This window comes from Salvia splendens, chromosome 2 (genome assembly GCF_004379255.2).
Source record: "Salvia splendens isolate huo1 chromosome 2, SspV2, whole genome shotgun sequence".
Classification (NCBI taxonomy): domain Eukaryota; kingdom Viridiplantae; phylum Streptophyta; class Magnoliopsida; order Lamiales; family Lamiaceae; genus Salvia; species Salvia splendens.
Genome location: NC_056033.1, coordinates 41,791,863 through 41,810,599, shown reverse-complemented (window position 1 = coordinate 41,810,599; position 18,737 = coordinate 41,791,863). Strand labels below are relative to the sequence as shown.

General features: G+C 39.5%; 4 protein-coding genes across 6 annotated transcripts; 1 reads left to right on the top strand and 3 right to left on the bottom strand.

Moving 5' to 3' along the window:
- Positions 1 to 3,028: 3,028 nt before the first annotated feature.
- Positions 3,029 to 5,127, bottom strand: LOC121766976 (probable WRKY transcription factor 21). Of its 2 annotated transcripts, XM_042163207.1 has the most exons (4): positions 4,956 to 5,127; positions 3,970 to 4,814; positions 3,769 to 3,894; positions 3,029 to 3,399 (listed from the first exon to the last, which is right to left on the bottom strand). In XM_042163207.1, the coding sequence occupies exons 2-4, from the start codon at positions 4,683 to 4,685 to the stop codon at positions 3,255 to 3,257; spliced, it is 987 nt and encodes a 328-aa protein (XP_042019141.1). In that variant the 5' UTR covers positions 4,686 to 4,814; positions 4,956 to 5,127; the 3' UTR covers positions 3,029 to 3,254. The 2 variants fall into 2 exon arrangements, with proteins under 2 accessions (XP_042019141.1, XP_042019133.1); XM_042163199.1 differs by having other exon boundaries at positions 3,970 to 5,127.
- A 958-nt stretch (positions 5,128 to 6,085) lies between these two features.
- On the bottom strand, positions 6,086 to 9,406 carry LOC121766972 (signal recognition particle 9 kDa protein-like). Its single transcript, XM_042163195.1, has 4 exons — positions 9,186 to 9,406; positions 9,028 to 9,096; positions 7,609 to 7,702; positions 6,086 to 6,438 (listed from the first exon to the last, which is right to left on the bottom strand). Exons 1-4 carry the CDS (start codon positions 9,255 to 9,257, stop codon positions 6,359 to 6,361), a joined length of 315 nt encoding a protein of 104 aa, XP_042019129.1. The 5' UTR covers positions 9,258 to 9,406; the 3' UTR covers positions 6,086 to 6,358.
- Positions 9,407 to 11,098: 1,692 nt separating this feature from the next.
- Positions 11,099 to 13,016, top strand: LOC121780127 (GABA transporter 1-like). Its single transcript, XM_042177653.1, has 6 exons — positions 11,099 to 11,387; positions 11,626 to 11,720; positions 11,790 to 11,976; positions 12,036 to 12,175; positions 12,261 to 12,476; positions 12,539 to 13,016. Exons 1-6 carry the CDS (start codon positions 11,099 to 11,101, stop codon positions 12,923 to 12,925), a joined length of 1,314 nt encoding a protein of 437 aa, XP_042033587.1. The 3' UTR covers positions 12,926 to 13,016.
- Positions 13,017 to 13,123: 107 nt separating this feature from the next.
- LOC121792925 (40S ribosomal protein S21-like) lies at positions 13,124 to 15,325 on the bottom strand. 2 transcript variants are annotated; one of them, XM_042191064.1, is made up of 4 exons: positions 15,187 to 15,325; positions 14,743 to 14,811; positions 14,380 to 14,512; positions 13,124 to 13,329 (listed from the first exon to the last, which is right to left on the bottom strand). In XM_042191064.1, exons 2-4 carry the CDS (start codon positions 14,790 to 14,792, stop codon positions 13,264 to 13,266), a joined length of 249 nt encoding a protein of 82 aa, XP_042046998.1. In that variant the 5' UTR covers positions 14,793 to 14,811; positions 15,187 to 15,325; the 3' UTR covers positions 13,124 to 13,263. The 2 variants fall into 2 exon arrangements, with proteins under 2 accessions (XP_042046998.1, XP_042046999.1); XM_042191065.1 differs by having other exon boundaries at positions 14,743 to 14,841; positions 15,187 to 15,309.
- Between the last annotated feature and the right edge of the window lie 3,412 nt (positions 15,326 to 18,737).

The following is an 18,737-nucleotide window of genomic DNA, read 5'->3' as shown; positions in this document are numbered from 1 at the left end:
ATGCTTGATGGTGCCGAACTGATTGCTCGGCACTTTTAAGCGCAATCTGCGAACACACTTGCTCTTTTTCGATCACCTCGGATGACCGCTATCTCTCCTTTAGTGGAGAAGGTGTTCGGCGAGGATGCCTCTGATCGCTATGACCGGGCTTCTTTTTGTCTTCTCTAGATAAGCTGTCTAAAGACCGTTTTCGACGGTCTGCCTCATCGGCACGAGAAAACTTGTCCGCAATGTCCCACATCTCTTGAGCTGTTTGCGGACCGCACTCCACGAGCTTTCTGTAGAGAGCTCCGGGCAGGATTCCATTTTGGAATGCCGAAATGACAAGTAGATCATTGAGATTATCTACTTGTAGGCATTCCTTGTGGAATCTCGTCATAAAATCGCTGATCTTTTCGTCGCGACCTTGACGTATAGAAAGCAGCTGAGCCGAAGTGATCCGGGCTTCCGCTTTCTGAAAGAACCTCCTGTGGAAAGCATCCATTAGATCTCGGTAGGATCTAATGCTGCCTTGGGGGAGGCTATCGAACCACCTTCTTGCGTTCCCGATAAGCAGCTCGGGAAACAGCTTGCACATGTGGACCTCGTTGAGACCCTGGTTCGCCATGTTATATTGATAGCGTCCCAAGAAATCATGAGGATCCACGAGTCCGTCATAGGTTATCGACGGAGTTCGGTAGTTCTGTGGTAGGGAAGTTCGGGTAATATCGTCCGAGAACGGAGTCCTCAATGCTCCGTACATGGCGAACCCGACATCTCTTCGGTATGGAGGAGTTGGAGTTCTCCTGTGATTCCGGTACCGAGGATTCTCTCTCCTGGAAGACATGACACTACTGCGGTAGTGACTGTCTCGTATGGAGGGAGAGGGAGAATCCGCCATTTTCGCTTCCGGCTGCTTTTGGCTTCTCTGCAGGAAGGTTAAGAATTCCTCCTGCTTTTCAGCCAAAAACAGCTTGACAGCCCCGTTCAAATCGGGCTGCTGGGAAGACTCGGTGTGACGGCTTTTGGAGCGGCTTGTTCCTCCGCCATGAGAACTGGTGGTGGATTTATCCCTAGGCTGTTTTCCAGACCTATGGGATGGGTTGGCTTCCTCCTGGTTCTCCCGGGCAGGAATACGGGTACTCTGCGATCTGGTATGCATTTTTTGGGTTGAAAAAATGGTCAAAAATTCGCTTTATCACAAATTTGGTTCTCTGCTTCCCACAGACGGCGCCAGTGGCGATTCCGCGAATTTTTGATGATGATAAATGCTCGTAAAAATAAATTACGACACAGAGAATTTTACGTGGTTCGATTTACTGAGGTAAATCTACGTCCACGGGGAGAAATGGGGGCAGGTTTGTATTGCTTGATCTGCGAATTACAGCTTACAACACAGACTTTCTATATGATTATTTCTCTAGAGAGATTCTAACCCCCTCTATCAGATCTAAGTTCTATTTATATAATGAATTCAGATCATGGCTTGCATCACCACCCTAAGTCGTGGATGTCGTGTAGGTTATGGCCTAAGATCGTGGATGAAGCGTAGGTCATGGCCTACGATCGTGACCTGAACTGACATCACGTGGTAGTGGGTGTGTTGGACATCCTGTATGGGTCCACTAACTCCTTGTTCGGCCGAATACCGAGACCGAACTGCTTTGGTTGCCGATCTGAGAGTAGAGCTTGATGCCGACCTGAGAGCAGAGCTTGATTGGTTGGCTTTTACCGAGCTGTAGGCTGAGGCCGAACTCTTTGGTAATGCCGAACTGAACTCTTGGGCTTTGGGCTGGCCGAGCTGTCACTGCTATTGGGCTGGCCGAGCTGTCACTGCTATTGGGCTTGTTTAGTACGTACCCCATCACCACTCATTCTCTAAGTTTTTTGTTTTTCTGACTTTACTTTTTAGGTTATAAATGTAACGAACACATTGCATTCGTACAACATGTTCTCCAAGCTTAACATTTTTCAATGGCTATAGCTTTGTATTCTCAGACGGTGCAATACAAATGTTACATTCGTAGTAGACATGATTTTGTAATAATTGGCTTGAATAAGTCACCAGCGTTTTAGGCACGCATATCATGTCAAAATCATATTCTTTTATTTCTATTGGTTCAAGCAAGATCTTAGAACAATCGGTTTGAATAAGCTTCACATACCTGCGCCGCCGAGACAGCAACATCAAGCCATGCTACAAATGGTGCGGATATGTGCCAATTTTTCCTGGCCGATATGTCTCCCTTAAATTCATCCAATGGAGATGTCGACGACCTCACAATGCGGCAACTCCGCCCCACCCTCAAAGACTGAGGTTCATTTCCGTTCTTATCGACAAATTTTCCTTCCGGTGTTGATGATGGCAGTTTCAATGGACTCAACCTCACGAGTTATATTTCCTAGATCTAATATTGGGGTGTAAAAGGTGACATGTGGGCGTAACCTTATTGAGATACTTATTTAAAAAAAAAAAAATAGAACATGAGCTATAAGGTTGAAGTAGTAAAATCATAGTAACATATTGTTATCATTTTTAAGGAAATGGTCTATCATGAAACAAATTGAAGGCTGCGTTTATATTTATAAATTATCATTCCGAATATTATATTGTTCCTTAAAATAATAGGTGATGAGATTTATCGGCCCATTTTGCCACTAGCTCGTGTGACGGTGAAGTTTATGTGTTTTGGGGGTTTGGTTAGTTTATCTGCACAAATAATAATTGAATAAATTGAAATGTGTATTTACTTATTTTAAGTTTTTGAATAATTGAATGATAATTAAATATAGGTGAGGAGATTATTTTTTTTTGGGTTAAGGCATACCCTCAACCTGTCTATATCAAAAATCACGAAAGAAACATACATCAACCAAGTCCAAAAGTGACTCGGTCCGCACAGGAGATACAGATCACAAGAGCTAACAAAGCTACAATGGTATCCCCACAGACCGGTTACTAACCATCTGCTAATGAACGAACGATCCTTATGATTGTCGACTCAGGAATGCAAGCTGCTAATGTATCAATCAGTGAATCAACAAGAAATAAAACACAACAAATAATGATATGCTGCTGCAGATTCTGGTTCCTTACATTCAAGAAACTCAACTAGTTAATGAATTCTGATGACAGCAAGGCTTCGAAACGAATGATCTAAACAACAATTTAACACCATGTACATGTACTGACCAAATATGTGTGTACACAACGAACAATTCAAGCCGACTTTAGGGGTATCTGAACTGCATCTTGACCCTTTTTCGGGTGAAATTCAAGTGTTGGCCGACTGTGAAGGTAAATTTGGGTGGTTATGCTCACCTTCATAAGTTACAATTATCATCGTGGAATCTTCCACGCATCTCTCAACATGTTTCCTAGCAGGACAGCCTCTCATGGTGCTACATTTATAGTACCCCCTGCAAAGACCCGATACATTCAGTGCAATTACAACAATAGAAGTGAGACTGCAGAAGCATTTATGCCTACGAGAAGAGAGCAAGCAATGGCAATACGCGAGACTGTAGTTACTTCCAGTGGTAGCTGCTCGTCAGTACAACAAGAATGTGTAACTACTAACTAATACATGTAAAATTACAATCTAATAATCCAAACAAAAGCAACAAGTAGCATGAGTTACCTCCACAAGAGTATGCGAACAATGAAATGTAGCAGAGTTAAGTTTCAAAGAAAACGATGACAAATTAACTTAGGATGATCTCAATAACTGACAGTATAGAAGCATTGAATCAAAACGAAAGCTTGTTCGGATCACAAGGAGACGGTACCTTGGATGAGGAGATCCCTTAATAGGTTTTTGACCGTACTTCCTCCATGAGTATTCATCAGGAGGGATATCAGCTAAGTTACTGCTTGTAGCAGGTACCTTGATTGACCTTTTAATCTTGTTTTTCCTGCAAAAGAAGAAACATAAACATGGAGACAAATATTGCTATACAATTTGATCGAACACAAGCCATAAAGAGCACCTGTTCTTCGAGCAGCAACGACACCTACTACTGTCCCCACATTTCACACTCCCATCCTCTTCCCTCCCACAGCACCTTCTCTTGTGATGATAGGAGCCTTGATCTGCAGAGCGCGACGAACCAATCAAATGGAACACGCTCCCATCCGTATTCGCAACACTGGAGTCTACGCTCAACGAAGAAATAAATGACCTAGCAGACGACATGCCCGGAGTGAAGGTGCCATTGGAATTCAGGCTAATTCCACTACTACTGCTGCGATACATCACCTCAGCCTGCTGCTGGAGCTGAATCTTCCGCTGCTTTTGCTGATGGAGGACATGATAATTAGCCGAAAACTGAGGTAGATTCTTCGCGTGTGGGCTCAATTCCAATGTGAGTGCACTCTTCATCTCTTGAAGGGGATTACTACTCTCCATAGGATTCATTTGACTAAATGAAGGCGGTTTCCAATACTGATCCTCTATTCTAGCTATTGGATTCTCTAAGAACATATTTTGGGGGAATGGAGATTGAATTTTCTTGAATCTCCTCACTCTAGCATGACCATTACTGGAACTAAGGAGAGAGACAACTTTCCTGAACTTGCTTACAGCATCCCCTGTTTGATCCGAGAGATTTCCGTAGTGATTCTGATTTTGGGGATGGGACAAGAGATGAACGACTCTATAACAGCTTTCAATTGCGGCACTATTTGCCCTTTCTACCTCTTCCATCGAGAATCGGGGGACAAAAACTAACTAAAATGAATAAAACCCTAGTTCCCAAATCAGAACACAAAATCCAGATAGCACGGAAAAGGCCTCCAAAGTGATGATTCAACGTACCTTGAGCAATCATGAATCCTACAAATTCAAAACCACATAATCGGCAGAAATCAAACTTACGCTATCCGTCGCAATCAGGATTCATGGCGATTGGCGAGAAGAGAGAAAAGGGGGAAGAACATAAGTGAGAGGAGCGGGGAAAAGAGAGGAAAAAGGGACCTTTTTTGTTAGATTTCTGGTAGAAAATGGCGTAATACCCATGAGATGATGATGATGATAGAGTAAAACGACAGACGTGAAAGAGAAGACTGAGAATTTGGCTTTTGTGAGCTCTCAAACCCAGAAAACAGATTGCAAAGGTGAAATCTTGGCTCCATTTTTAGCCTACTGAATTACTGTTCAGCTCAATAAATTAAACTGGCTTTAAATCTAATAGTATAAAATAAAAATTTTGCAGTAACTTAAATTTGTAAGGGTATCAACAGCGGTGATAGCCCAGCAAAAGCCCAGCCACAAACTCCTTCTGCCACATCATCAATACTAAAAATCCTCCTGCCATATCAGAAATAGTCCAGCCATAGCCTAGCCATATCATAAATAGCTCAGCCACATCAATAGCCACATCACTAATAACACAATATACGGAATTTAATTTACGAGACATATATGGGAAACATTAATAATACTATTTTAATTTTTAAAAAAGTACAATAAATTAAAAAAGTACAATAAATTTAAAAAAGTACAAAAATTTTAAAAAAGTACATTAATAATAAAAATTACATTAAAATAGAGAGAGTACTCGTTAATACAAGTGGTGCGAATGAAAATGAAGTGCAAATCGCGTATATATAGTGTCTCGAAAATTTTTAAAAAAAAACAAAAAAACCGCTGGGCGATGCGCTGGGCGATCCCGACGCTGCAATGGCGCCGAGCGGATCGTCCAACGCCCATCGACGGCCTAGCGCTAGGCGATTTTTAATTCCGAAAAACCGCTCGGCGGTTTTCGGAAGCTGCAATGGTTCGCCTAGCGCCGGCGCTCGGCTAGGCGGTGCGTTAGGCGCCATTGTGGATGGCCTAATGTGTCAATGATGAAGGTTTTCGAATATTGGGAAAATTTATATTTTTATCTAAGTTACGTAACTTATAGTGTTTCAAATCTGTAATCTTTTCAATCATATACTCCTACACTATTTGAAATTGTAATGAAATTAATATTTTTACTTATGGGAAATAATTTAATTAAAATATGTACCAAACAAGAAAGAATTAAACAAAATGTAAAAGAGGTGTTTTTTGGTATTAAGTGATAATATTTATAATAATTTATCTATGCTTCACGTTTCATATTGTTCACAACTCTATGATTCAATATAAAAATATTTACATAATTTATGTAACAACAAATCAGCGAAAAGGGGTTTTGAACTAATTTTAAGATGTGTGAAGCATGGGATAGAGTTTGCCACAGCAGAAGTATCAGTGAAATGAAGTAAACAAAGCCATTTCAACCTCAATACGAGGAATAAACCAAAATTCTTTGCATCTAAATTATAAGAAAATCAAACTATGTTTCACAAAATGGTTCTAACGTTTGGCCAGACGACAACGAAACGGTAAGACTATTGCTGCTTCCTTCCTCTTCCTCTCCTGGCTGGCTGTGCTTCAGCTTGTTCTTTTCCACCACCTTCGGATATGTCGGCTGGAAAAAAGAGTAGCACAGTTTCCAAATTAGAGCACTCATCTAAGATTATGAGAACGAACGAAACAGACAAAAGCAGAGCACACCAAATCTATGCATATTTGAAGTAACTAAGCAAGGAACGAAGCCAATCACTGAATGTTGTTTACTCAAGAAAGTTCAATAGTTCAAGACTTCAGGCAATAGATATATTTACTCAAGAATGTTGTTTAGGTGAACGAAGCCAATCAAAGAATCCATGCAAACAATATATCGATCACACTCCACAACATATTCACAATGAAAACAGAACAAATCACAGTATCTCACACATTTCACGGTAACACTTTTACCAGAGCAGAGCACAAAATATTAAGCATTGGCACGAAATCTTCCACCTGAAGTGGACTATCAACGACTTAACATATACCTCTACCCAATAAATGGTGACATCATCAACCTTGATTCTATATTTCTATGTGGCATTTTCCATAAAATAAATATCAACAGTCTTTTCAAAAAATTTCTATATATTTATTTGTACTATAATCATGCTCTTTGCTTGTGCTGAAGGTTAATAGAGAAGGAAATAGCATCCCAATATCTGCAAATAACAGGTCTAGGAAATTTTGAGCATCATTATCATCCTACCTCCATAATATTATTGGATCATCATAGCTTGCTCATCCCTATATCTTAGTACCCAAATTTAAAATAAAACAACTGACAGCAGGAGTTTTCTATAAAACAAAATAATTCAAAAGAAGAAAATGATGCCAACAGACTTTTCCAACAAAAAAGTTAGCAATGACCGTAGCACCATTAGGTAGGGAGATAGACATTCTTTCTATCAGACTCTCGAAGGCACATATGCAGTTGCTGATTATGAGACATTATGGACCTTTTTTATAGTAGGTAATCATGTAAAGCTACAAACATTAGTTTCAATCTTAACTTTGACACCACTTCTGAATTCACAAGCACATAATCTACATAAATTGGGCCAAATTTCTGTCTTGACTTATTACTTACGTTACATGTGTAACAAATGCACCTACACACCAATTTTCTATTAACCCTAAGCCCTAGAGAAAGGCAGCTAGATTACAGTGAAACCCCCACTATTTGCTTCCTTACATTAAGATGGAAGTGAATGGACACGCAGATGGAAATAATGAGTCAAGAAAATACCATCAGGTCCCCGAGCCATCAAAGTAAAGAAGATGTTATTGAACTTCTCCATCTTCCTTGCATCCTGTGCTTGGTCTGTCTTAAATTTGATACACTGAAAGAAAAGGAAAGAGAAGTTACTGAATGTCGTTCCAACTTCGATTCTCACATTCTACTGTATAAGTTCTTATCTTAAGATTGTGGCAACGTATGTAAGAATGGGCAAAATACAAATAGCCAGCCATATTCAGCTAAATTTCAAAATATCAAGCATCTTCAAGATAGTTTTTTAAACTAATTTATAAAGTGCAAGGTGGGCTAATTTAGAAATAGATAATCACACTGAATCCATAACTAGCAAGAAAGATTTTTTGCCTTGTGGATGGTTAAGTATATATGACTAAAGGGATGAGTAAATCTGAGACAAAGAAAGGACCCACTTAAAATGATACATCCATTCTCCAAATATTAACATCATAAGCATCCTGTCCTATTAGTGTAACAATCTAGTGCTGAAAAATGGAAACTATAGACTGCAAGTAATATGCCATGTCGCTGTGAAAGTCGAACAGCTACAAAAGGACCCTAAAATAAATAAAACTAACAACTTGATCAAATAAGATAGAAACTGATAATATAAAATCAACCAATACTCTTCCATCCCTATGAATGACTGAACTTTTATCCCATCAGCATGACAGATTCAGGGCAAACTAGTACTGGAATGTCATAAGCCAACACAATTTTGGTATGCTGCAGCCTGCAGCTGAGGTTCACCTAACCCCTGTCAGAGGACACTTCTAGTGTGAACTATGAACAGAAAATATAAATGTACAGGTACTAGTTAGCCAATCACGACACCACCAAGAATGAAGTTGCATTTTGCTCGCAAGGTGATCGGAGACTTCAATGCAAAACAAAATGGAAAAAAGAACCAACTACATTTTTACTTTCTAAGGACATTGCTCAACATATTTGAAATTCTTTTAAACTGGAAACGTGACAAACTGGTTGAACTTTGAAGTAGCACTTTTACTTATGCGTGCAACACCCCAAAAAACCTTCTGTGAGCGACATTAACTGAAAAACAATGCTGCTAAAACTTGTCCATTATTACATATACCAATAGAAACTTCCCTAAACATCTTCATCAATAAATACATCCTCAAGAGTAGCTTCATCACTCTCAAAGAGATAGACATCACATGATAATCATAGTAAGTATATACACATAACAGAAGGAAGCATTCAATTCAATTCAATTCAAGGGCTTCAGCATATTTAACATGAAAGCACTATATCAAAAACTCCAGAAGCAAAGGCATGAAAATTCTATCACCAATTCGAACTAAAAAATCGACCGACAACAGCTAAGCATTCTAACATTCGCCATCCAGGATTTCGAAAACATACATAAATATAAGTATTATGAAACTTCACCTCTCTATCATCGGTGACTTTGAGAACCAATTTGCCATCACAATGCCTGTATTTCATGGCATAACGAGTCTGCGCGGCCAGCAAAACGATAGCAGTCCGTTAGATATCATCGAATCAAAATTAAACGAGTGCAGCGTAGCTGAGTTGAAGAGAAATACTTTTTCGGGATCGGATCGAAACAATTGGACGGACTTTTCCACGAAATCATCCCACGATTCAATGTAAACCATGATAACAAAACTGAGAAATTCACCTCCTATATCTGGTCTATGCGTTTAGGGTTAGAAATGGAATAGACGTTAGAGAAGAATCGGAGCAGAAACGAATGGATCGATCGCTGGGAGAATTATGCAGCTTTTTGGGCGTCAATTTTAATTTTAATATTTTTTAGAACCACTAATTATAAGAAAATTTAATTTTAATGCCGTATAAAAGTTTGGTGGAATCATATAGGGTAAGAATATAGTATAACATTTTATTTTTTTAAAATAATTACTTCTTAATGATTTCATCAATATAAATATTAAAAGTTGTGATTAATAAGTTTGATAAACTTGATATAATCTGACAATTTTTTACATAATATGAAAATATAGGATGAATGTATGAAAAATTAATGATTAATTCATATTTTTTTAATTGGGTTTAAGTAACCTTGATAATTAATAGATTATCGTTACAATCATCTTTGTTTCAATCTTTGTTTTCAATATCGATACCGGAAGCCCTCACGCTTCTCCATTCCTAGTCTTCGTTTCGCTGCTAGTGTTTTCGTGTCATGACCTACACGATTTGGTAGCCCTAGATACAATTACTAAAGTGAAAATAAAATTGATAAATTTTAATGTCTAATTAATGAGTGAATTACATAAATAAATGGGAGTACGTGGATTATGTAGAATGCATATTTGGACATAATTTTAGTTTATTTTAGAAAAAAAATATATAAATGACTTCCTTATAGGGTTTATAAATTTTGAAGTATATCTTCTATATTAGGATTTACGTTAATTATCTAATTAGATTTATTAGATACGAGTTATCTAAAATCTAGTAACTAATAGTGGAGTAATTAAAATCCACATATTGTCACTACTGCTATACTACAATTTGGGGCAATTGATTGGGCCGATAGTAGGATAATTCAATTTGGGCTATTTGTATTTAAATTAAAATCATGACTGATTTCCTAATAAATTTGGTGATGGATATTGCTAATTGCCAGAAATAAGCTAGAACAACATAATATGAAGTACATTTGCTCAAATTTTTTATTGTTCATGTAAAATTAAAACACTGCATTTACAATTATATTGTTTAAATGTTATACAGGAGTAGTAGCTTAAATGCTAGGAGCCAATCGTGACAGTTTGGGTCAGGTTCGATCAACTTGTTAAATAAAAGATGATTGAAGTATTGTTAGTGCGGAATGAGACTCACCTCATTAAAGAGAAAAAGTTTCTTTAAAAAGAATAAGTCTATTTTTAAAGGATATCCAAAAGGCAAATGTAGTATATTTTTAAGAGACAGAGGAAGTATTATTTGTATTACTTTACAAGATTTAGAATTATGTTTTTATTTTCTCACTTTTCACCATTTTAATTCTATATTAGTTGCCTCAATCACTGCTTCAGTAAGATCGTGTTCCTCCATCCATTGCATTTGTTCTGTGACGTTATCGTGTGTTGTTGAGTTCGTGTCATTATGGTGTTTGTTATATAATCATCGTCAACACAGATAAGATTGTGCCGCCAATGCAGATTTGAATTTGGCCTTAACAAGTTTAATCATATCAACCCCATAATAACTCAATTCACATTATTCCTAAAAGCGAAGAATAAACTGATACATTTCAAAAGTTTAAGATACAATCACTTTTTTGTGTTAAACGTATAAATATGTCTCAATCATCTTTCATTCAATAGTCAACATTCAAAGTTATTTCATTAGAAAATGAATCACCTATTTTGACTTATATAGTTATATTTCAAAAAAAGTTGGTTAAAAGTATATAAATTTTGTCTTAAATTTTAATTTCCTTTCATTTATATTTGACTGAATATCTTCTGTAATGGCGGAGGAGAACCCTGAAACTCCCACCACCGCCAAAGATGTTCAACACCAAACATCCAAAGGCAGCTGGGCTCACGCCGCCTTCCACGTGGCCACCACCATCGCCACCCCCGCCGCCTACGCCCCTCTCCCCTTCGCCGTGGCCTCTCTCGGCTGGCCTCTCGGGGTGGTGAGTTTAGTTGGAGGGACTCTCTCCACATGGTATTCAAGTCTCCTCATTGCTTCCCTTTGGAGATGGGATGGCAACTCCCACACCACCTACACACTTCTTGCCAAATCCATCTATGGTCAGAATTCTCCATTCTTCACTAAAATACTCCCACCGTCTCATAAAAAATAGAAACTTTTGCAACTATACATGTTTTAACACACAAATAGGGTAAAGTAAGAAGTATAGAAAGAAAAAGTGAATAAAGTATTGTTAACAGTTATTTTTATGGGAGAGTCAAAGTGGTCTATTTTTATGGGACGGAGTGAGTAAATATGAACACTAAGTATCAATAATATCCAACTTCTTGATTGAAGGATCATGGGGTTACTGGTCTATTGCCTTTTTCCAGCAGGTGGCTTCTCTTGGCAACAACATAGCCATCCAAATTGCTGCTGGCAGCAGCCTCAAGGTAATGCCAATCTTGTTACTTGTTGTTTGATTGTTGTTTCATTGTTTCCATCCATCTCTTTAAGAATAGGCAGTGTACAAGCACTATGATCCAGATGGTGGCTTGAAGCTGCAGCATTTCATAGTCTTCTTCGGTGGATTCGAGCTCGCCCTCTCTCAGTTCCCGGACATTCACTCGCTCAGGTGGCTGAACGCGCTCTGCACCCTGAGCACCATCGGCTTTGCCACCACCGTCATTGGGGTGACCGTGTATAGTGGTAGGTTCCAATCGCGTCTATTTGGTAAGAGAAACAAGCATTTTAGTGACCCTTGGTAGGCGTTGCAGGGAACAGGGGGGATCGGAGCATGGTCACGTATGGCTTGGAAGGGAGTTCGTCTGATAAGGTGTTCAGGCGCTTCAGCGCACTAGGAGCAATCGCCTTCTCGTTTGGAGATGCAATGCTCCCGGAGATACAAGTAACATACTTATATGGCTAGTCATCTCATTTTTGGTGCTTTTATGCATTGTTCTGTAGTTTCCAACTTGTGTGTTTCTTGGTAGAGCACGGTGAGGGAGCCGGTGAAGGCTAACATGTATAAAGGTGTATCGTCCGCGTACTCTGTCATTGCTGTGACCTACTGGCAGATAGCGTTTCTGGGCTATTGGGCATTTGGTGCGGATGTTGAGCCTTATATCGTGGCTTCTCTTACGACGCCTCAATGGACCCTCGTCGTTGCCAATCTCTTTGCATTTGTTCAGATTTTGGGATGCTATCAGGTAATCAACAAGAAATGAGTTTGCATTATTCTTGACATTCTTTGATTTGAACCATCACGTAGATTTACTGCAGGCCAACATATGCATACTTTGAAGGGAGGGTGGCGGCGGCCAAGAACAGCAGGCTCCGTGGCTGTGTGCATCGCCTCGTGTACACCTTCGTGTACATTGCTCTGATAACGCTTGTTTCCTCAGCCATGCCGTTCTTTGGGGATTTTGTTTCTATATGTGGAGCTGTTGGCTTTACGCCGTTGGATTTTGTCTTCCCCGTTGTGGCTTACATGAAGGCGGGTAAGATGCCGAGGAGCAGGAAGCTTCGCCTCCCGTTGCTGCTCTTCAACACGGGTATTGCTGTCTGGTTTTCGATAGTGGCGGTGTTGGGTTGCGTAGGAGCAGTCAGATACATCATCCAGGATACTAGGACATACAGCTTCTTTCATGATATGTGAAACACACTCACACGCTTAGCATACACAGGCTCTGCTTGTATCAAACTTACATGTTTAATTGCATTTTCCAATATAATCTTCTTCTTGATTAGATTTATTAGTTAGTAGTATATGTTTCTTGTTGATTTCATTATGACAAGGCAATAATGGTTAATTAAATTGTAAAACAGAACATAAAATAAGATCAGGAAACAGATGTATGAAAAAACAGTGGACTGTATTTCTGATTTCTTCCTAAAATTTTACCATTAACAAGAAATATGGTTCCTCACAGAAAGTAGCAAACACAGCAGTCTTAAAAAACCATTGAAAAACAACTTGGATGAACGAAAGCTCAATTACTGTTGTTGGGTTTCAGCTTTCTTCTTCTGCCAGAGGCGATCAAGTGCACTGTCGGCATCGCCCTACATAAGAGAATTTGCAAGAATCAGAGAACAAACTAACCAGCGGAAAACTTGTACATTCTCTCCCGTCCCGTACACATAAAGTTGAAAAACTTGGATACCAGGTTTTGATCCCACAGAGTAAGCAGAATCATCTATACGAAGCTACAAACAGGCATTCAGCTTCGATAATTGATATAAAGAATGAATATTAATCATCTCACGTATGTTATTTAATTTAGTAAACAAGTGAACAGGACAAAAATGATGACTATTATAAGAAAACAGAACGAAACAGGAAGCGTTATGAAAAGCTAGAGACAAAGCTTATGGGCAATGTGTGTTTATCTTTCCCAAATACTACATGTGTCTTCAGTAATCCTCTTCTACAAGCCCAAATACACACATATGCATTCCAACACATCTCATCTCATATTCTTCTACAAACACAGTATTTAATACTAGTAATCAGTATCATTCAACTTGTTAAAGAAAACCAACAACACAATGTGTGGCGATAAATAAGAGCAGAATTCATTTCTGCATATTAGACTACAGCTTCATTACACGCATGGTGAATTCAAAAATTGTTCTTTGATCCCACAGAGTAGTGCAAAGTGGACTATGCTACGTTTTGGGTTTAATGCAGGATCATCTATACAAAGCTACATACAGGTATTCAGCATAATTGGTATAAAGAATGAACATGAATCATCTCACTATTGAAATATGTTACTACTTACCTTTGAGAACAAGACAAAAACGATGACTATTATAAGAAAACAGAACGAAATAGGAATCGGTTTGAAAACCTAAAGACAGAACTTAGGGCCATGTGTGTTTATCTTTCCCAAATAAATGTCGCTTCAGTACTCCTCCTCTACAGCCCAAATAAGCACATGCTTTCCAGTTTCCAACTCATCTCATCTCAAATTCTTCTACAAACACCCAAAACCTACCCAAATGATAGATTCGATAATTGCTATAACAGTATCATTCAACTTGTTAAATAGAACAAACAACAAGCCACACAATACAATGAGTGGCAATAAACAAGAGCAGAATTCATGCCTGGGCGCGAATAAATCCACACAGCGCGAAGGTTGAGAATTGCCCGGTGTATCTGCCACTCTCATCCAAATGCCCGATGTTGATCTGGACAGACGCGTGATCCTTGGAAGTGATCAGCCTGTTAGTGGCAGAGCTGCACCACCAAAACACGACAATCAGATATGCCCTACAGCCATACTAAAAAACTTCTCAACATTTCTAAACCTCCACACCAATCACCAAAACTATCTCCTATATTTTTCCAACATAAATTCCAAAACACCCCATCTAAATTCACCTGCAACTGCGACTGCCAAAACCTAATCTCTCACAAGTCACACAGGATGAACAAAGAAACAATAATACATCGAATAATATACGCACCACTTCCTGGGAATATAAAGATCCATGTTTTGCCCCTCCTCATTCTGCATATTGGCTGAATCTTCGAAACTGGATACAATTCAAATAATCTCAATTAACCTATACCGGTTAAAATTCAATCAAATTCTCAATTGAGCAGTACATCAAAAACAAAAGGATATAGAGTCATACAGATTCAAATTGTACTTATTTTGTTGGCGTTAGCAATATAAAATTTACTGAGCTCAAATAAAATAGCTAAAAATCTAGTAAACCAATGCAATTTAGGCATAAATCGAGAGGATTACCAGATATCAGGACCAACAAACCATGCAATCAACCGATCAAAAAATAAAAAATAAAGCAATACAACAAAGCATTGAAGATTTCGATTTCGATAAGTAGAGACTATGTCGCAATCAAGGTAGCATCAGAATTCGCGGCAGTCGGAATTAGGAATATCACCTCAAATCAGTAGATCAAACGAAGAAAATACGCAAAACACCCCTCGAAGCTGTCCAAAACCCTAAATCCCTTTACCAATTTATATTGTTGAATTCTCTGAGGTCGATTTATCCACAATTTTATTTTTAATAATTTAAATCGATTTATGAACAATTTTGTTTTTACAAAATTAAATGGATTTGTTTATTTAGCATATAGTTAAATTATTTTATATTGGGATTTGCTAAGGATATTGATTAACATTTCTGTTTTAATTTTCGAATAATAATATCTCCATCCTGCTTCTGTTTACTTCGCGCCTTTTCATAATTAAATAAATAAAAACAAAGGATATTGATTAACATTTCTGTTTTAATTTTCGAATAATAATATCTCCATCCTGCTTCTGTTTACTTCGCGCCTTTTCATAATTAAATAAATAAAAACAACTGCGACGCTTAAGCCCGGTTTGGTTACTCCAAAAAAAGTTCGATAAATATTTTTCCGACTTAGGTTCTTTACTTCATAATTTTTCTCCCTTTTTCTTGATATCCCAAACAAATCCCTAGAGCATCCACAACAGGAAGGACTTCCCCACGGACTAGCACTAGAACTTCCCAAAAACACCTTCTAGCACGTCACTAGGACTTCCCACCCCACTGCCACATCACTAGGACATTCCACTACACAATAGTGGACAAGCACTAGGACATTTCGACGGACAAGCACAGTAATAAAAATTCACAAATACACAAATACACAATTATTACGGAATTAAAATTTCGACACGAATATGGGCGGAGAAAGTGCAATAATAATTTTATTAGATAAAAAAAGTAAAAATAGTACAATGCAACAAAATAACAACAATTTAAACAAAGTACAGGTTAGTATGCCTTGAATCTTGATAGTTTGCCGCTAACCGAACGGGGGTAATAGAAAAAATCGAAAAAAAATAAAAAAAATCGAGAAATGCTCTCGTCCGTCGGGATGTCCGTCGACCACCCACAATAGCGGACGAGAGGACGTACGTCCGCATTATCCGACGGACGATAGGTCGTCCGTCTAGCTGGTCCGTCGGGCGCTCGCCGATCGCAATAGTGGACGAGCGCGACGGACGAGTGGCTCGCCGATCGCTCGTCCGCCGGCTCGTCCACTATTTGTGGATGCTTTTAGGGCATCCACAATGGATGCCCGATCTCACGCCCGATCGCCCGAGATCGGGCTCGGGCGTCGTCGGGCATCCACTGCAGACATCGGGTGTCTTTGGGCGCGACTGATAGATCGGACATCCATTGCAGCCCAGAGCCCGAGCCCGAGCCCGATTGGGCGATTTTTCATTTTTTTTTAATTCTTTAAACCCTTATTCAACCAGTATAAATACTCAACTTTCTCTTCACTTTTCATACACCAATACTCTCTACTCTTCTCACTTTCTCTTCTCTACTCTCATTTTCACACTTTCAAGAATGGATCCAAGTCAATTCCCAAACCCCCGTGGTGTCGACGATGATATGCCGATGTTTGGATCGGAGGCGGTGCCCGGTGGCCCGACCACGAAGATTACCGGGTCGAGATGTCTGGATCTGTAGGGTCCACTTTCGTTTCGGACTCTGAGTTCGATCCGTTCTTCGACATGGACGCGTATCGGGTTGAGGACATGGAGCCTAGTTGTGGGCAACCTCCTGCCCTTGAGCCGCTGAGGAGGAAGAAGAAGATGGCGCAGAAGGAAAAAGGCGTCATCCGTCCCACTCCCACTCCCATCCAACGAACCCAACGAACAATACGCAACAGGCGTATTGCTACGAGTTGGAGGAGTACGTGAAGGTGGCTCAGTGTTGGGTCGATATATCGGAGGATTCGATATGCTCCAAAAACCATACTTCGACCAGGATGTGGGATCGCATTGAGACCAGATACAACGAGGTGAAACTAAGTTGGGCGTACAAGCGGACCAAGGTTCTGCTGCGCAAGTGTTGGGATCAGATCAAGCTCCACGTCAACAAATTCTCCTATATTTACAACAGGAACAGTGACGCAAGGGACATCGGTGAGAGCATGAAGGATGTCCTCAAGAAGTCGATGTCAGAGTACCATTCGCAGTTCGAGCATTTCAAGGTGTACAACGTTTGACTGATCTTGAAGGACAAGGCGAAGTTCAATTGAGAGATACCGGTTGGATCCTCCTCAGCTGCGAAGCGGACGAAGACCACCGCCGCTGGCAGTTACACGAGCAGCGACCCATCTCCTGTGGATCTGAACGCTGAGCCGAAAGGGAGTTCCGGCACGCCTACGTCTACTTTTAGATGTCCCATTGGTACCAAGGTTGCCCAAGCCCAAGCCAAAGGGAAGGCAAAGGCGGTCGCGTCTGGATCGACTCCCCCGCAGGCTGCGCCTCTTCCGTCTACTCAGCTCGTGGCCTCAGCGATCGAGGAGTTCGGTGGTTTTCACGAGGTGGTTGAGAATAGGTTTACACTTGACGAACAAAACAACCTTCATACCGAGTCCGATCCGAATGCCTAACGGAGGACTGAGAGGATGATGAAGAACCTGAGCTAGAAGTTGAACTTAGATGACTAGTTAGGTTTTTATTAATTTAGCAATGTAGTTTTTTTTTAAGTTTTTTTAAGTAATTTAGTAATTTAGTTTAGTAATGTTTTTTTTTTGTTTCGCTAAGTATGATGTAGTTTTTTTTAATTAAGTAATATAAGTGTTTATTTAAATTTGTAGTGTTTAATATAATATATTTTGATATTTTATTAATTAAAACTAAAAATAAAAAATAATAATATTAAAAATTAAAAGAAAGATTGGGACCCCTACGAGGGCATACCATCCATTGTGGATGATCTTATGCATCTTTTTTGGAGTATATAAGAGCACCCACAACCGTGCTCTTGCCAGAGAGCACGGTTGTGGGCACGACCCCACTTTTTCTGCCTGCTCTTCGGCAAGAGCACAACACCCACAGCTGTGCTCTTCCGCAAGGACGAGCACAATTTAATTTAAAATTCAATTAAATAAAAACATTTCCATAATATTAAAATTCATTAAATAACTGAAATAATATTACAAATTACAAATAAAATAAAAAAGACATAATTAAAATATTAAAAATTAAAAAAGACATAATTAAAATTGTAAAATAAAAAAAACCAATACTCGTTGCCGAATTTCGCTCACATGTGTTTGATTAAGTCTTCTTGTAGCTCAATGTGGTTCGGGTATCGCGCATTGCGTGCCTTGTTTCGAGCGTCTCCCCCACCGTCGTATGCCGACCTCGGCATGGGGGAGACCTCGCGGTTGAGCTTCCGGCTTCATCCTCGTCGTAGAAGCTAGCCGCCCTCGGTCCTTCGTCGGCTATAATCATGTTGTGTAAGATAATACACATGTACATGATGTCGGCGATATTATTCACGTACCAGAGCCGAGTCGGGGCCTTCACAGTGTTGAATCGGGCTTGAAGGACCCCAAAGGCTCTTTCGACGTCTTTCCGTGCGGACTCTTGACGCTGCGCAAAAAGAACCCGTATTGGGTCTTGCGGATTGCTGAGCGTCTTCACGAAAATCGAC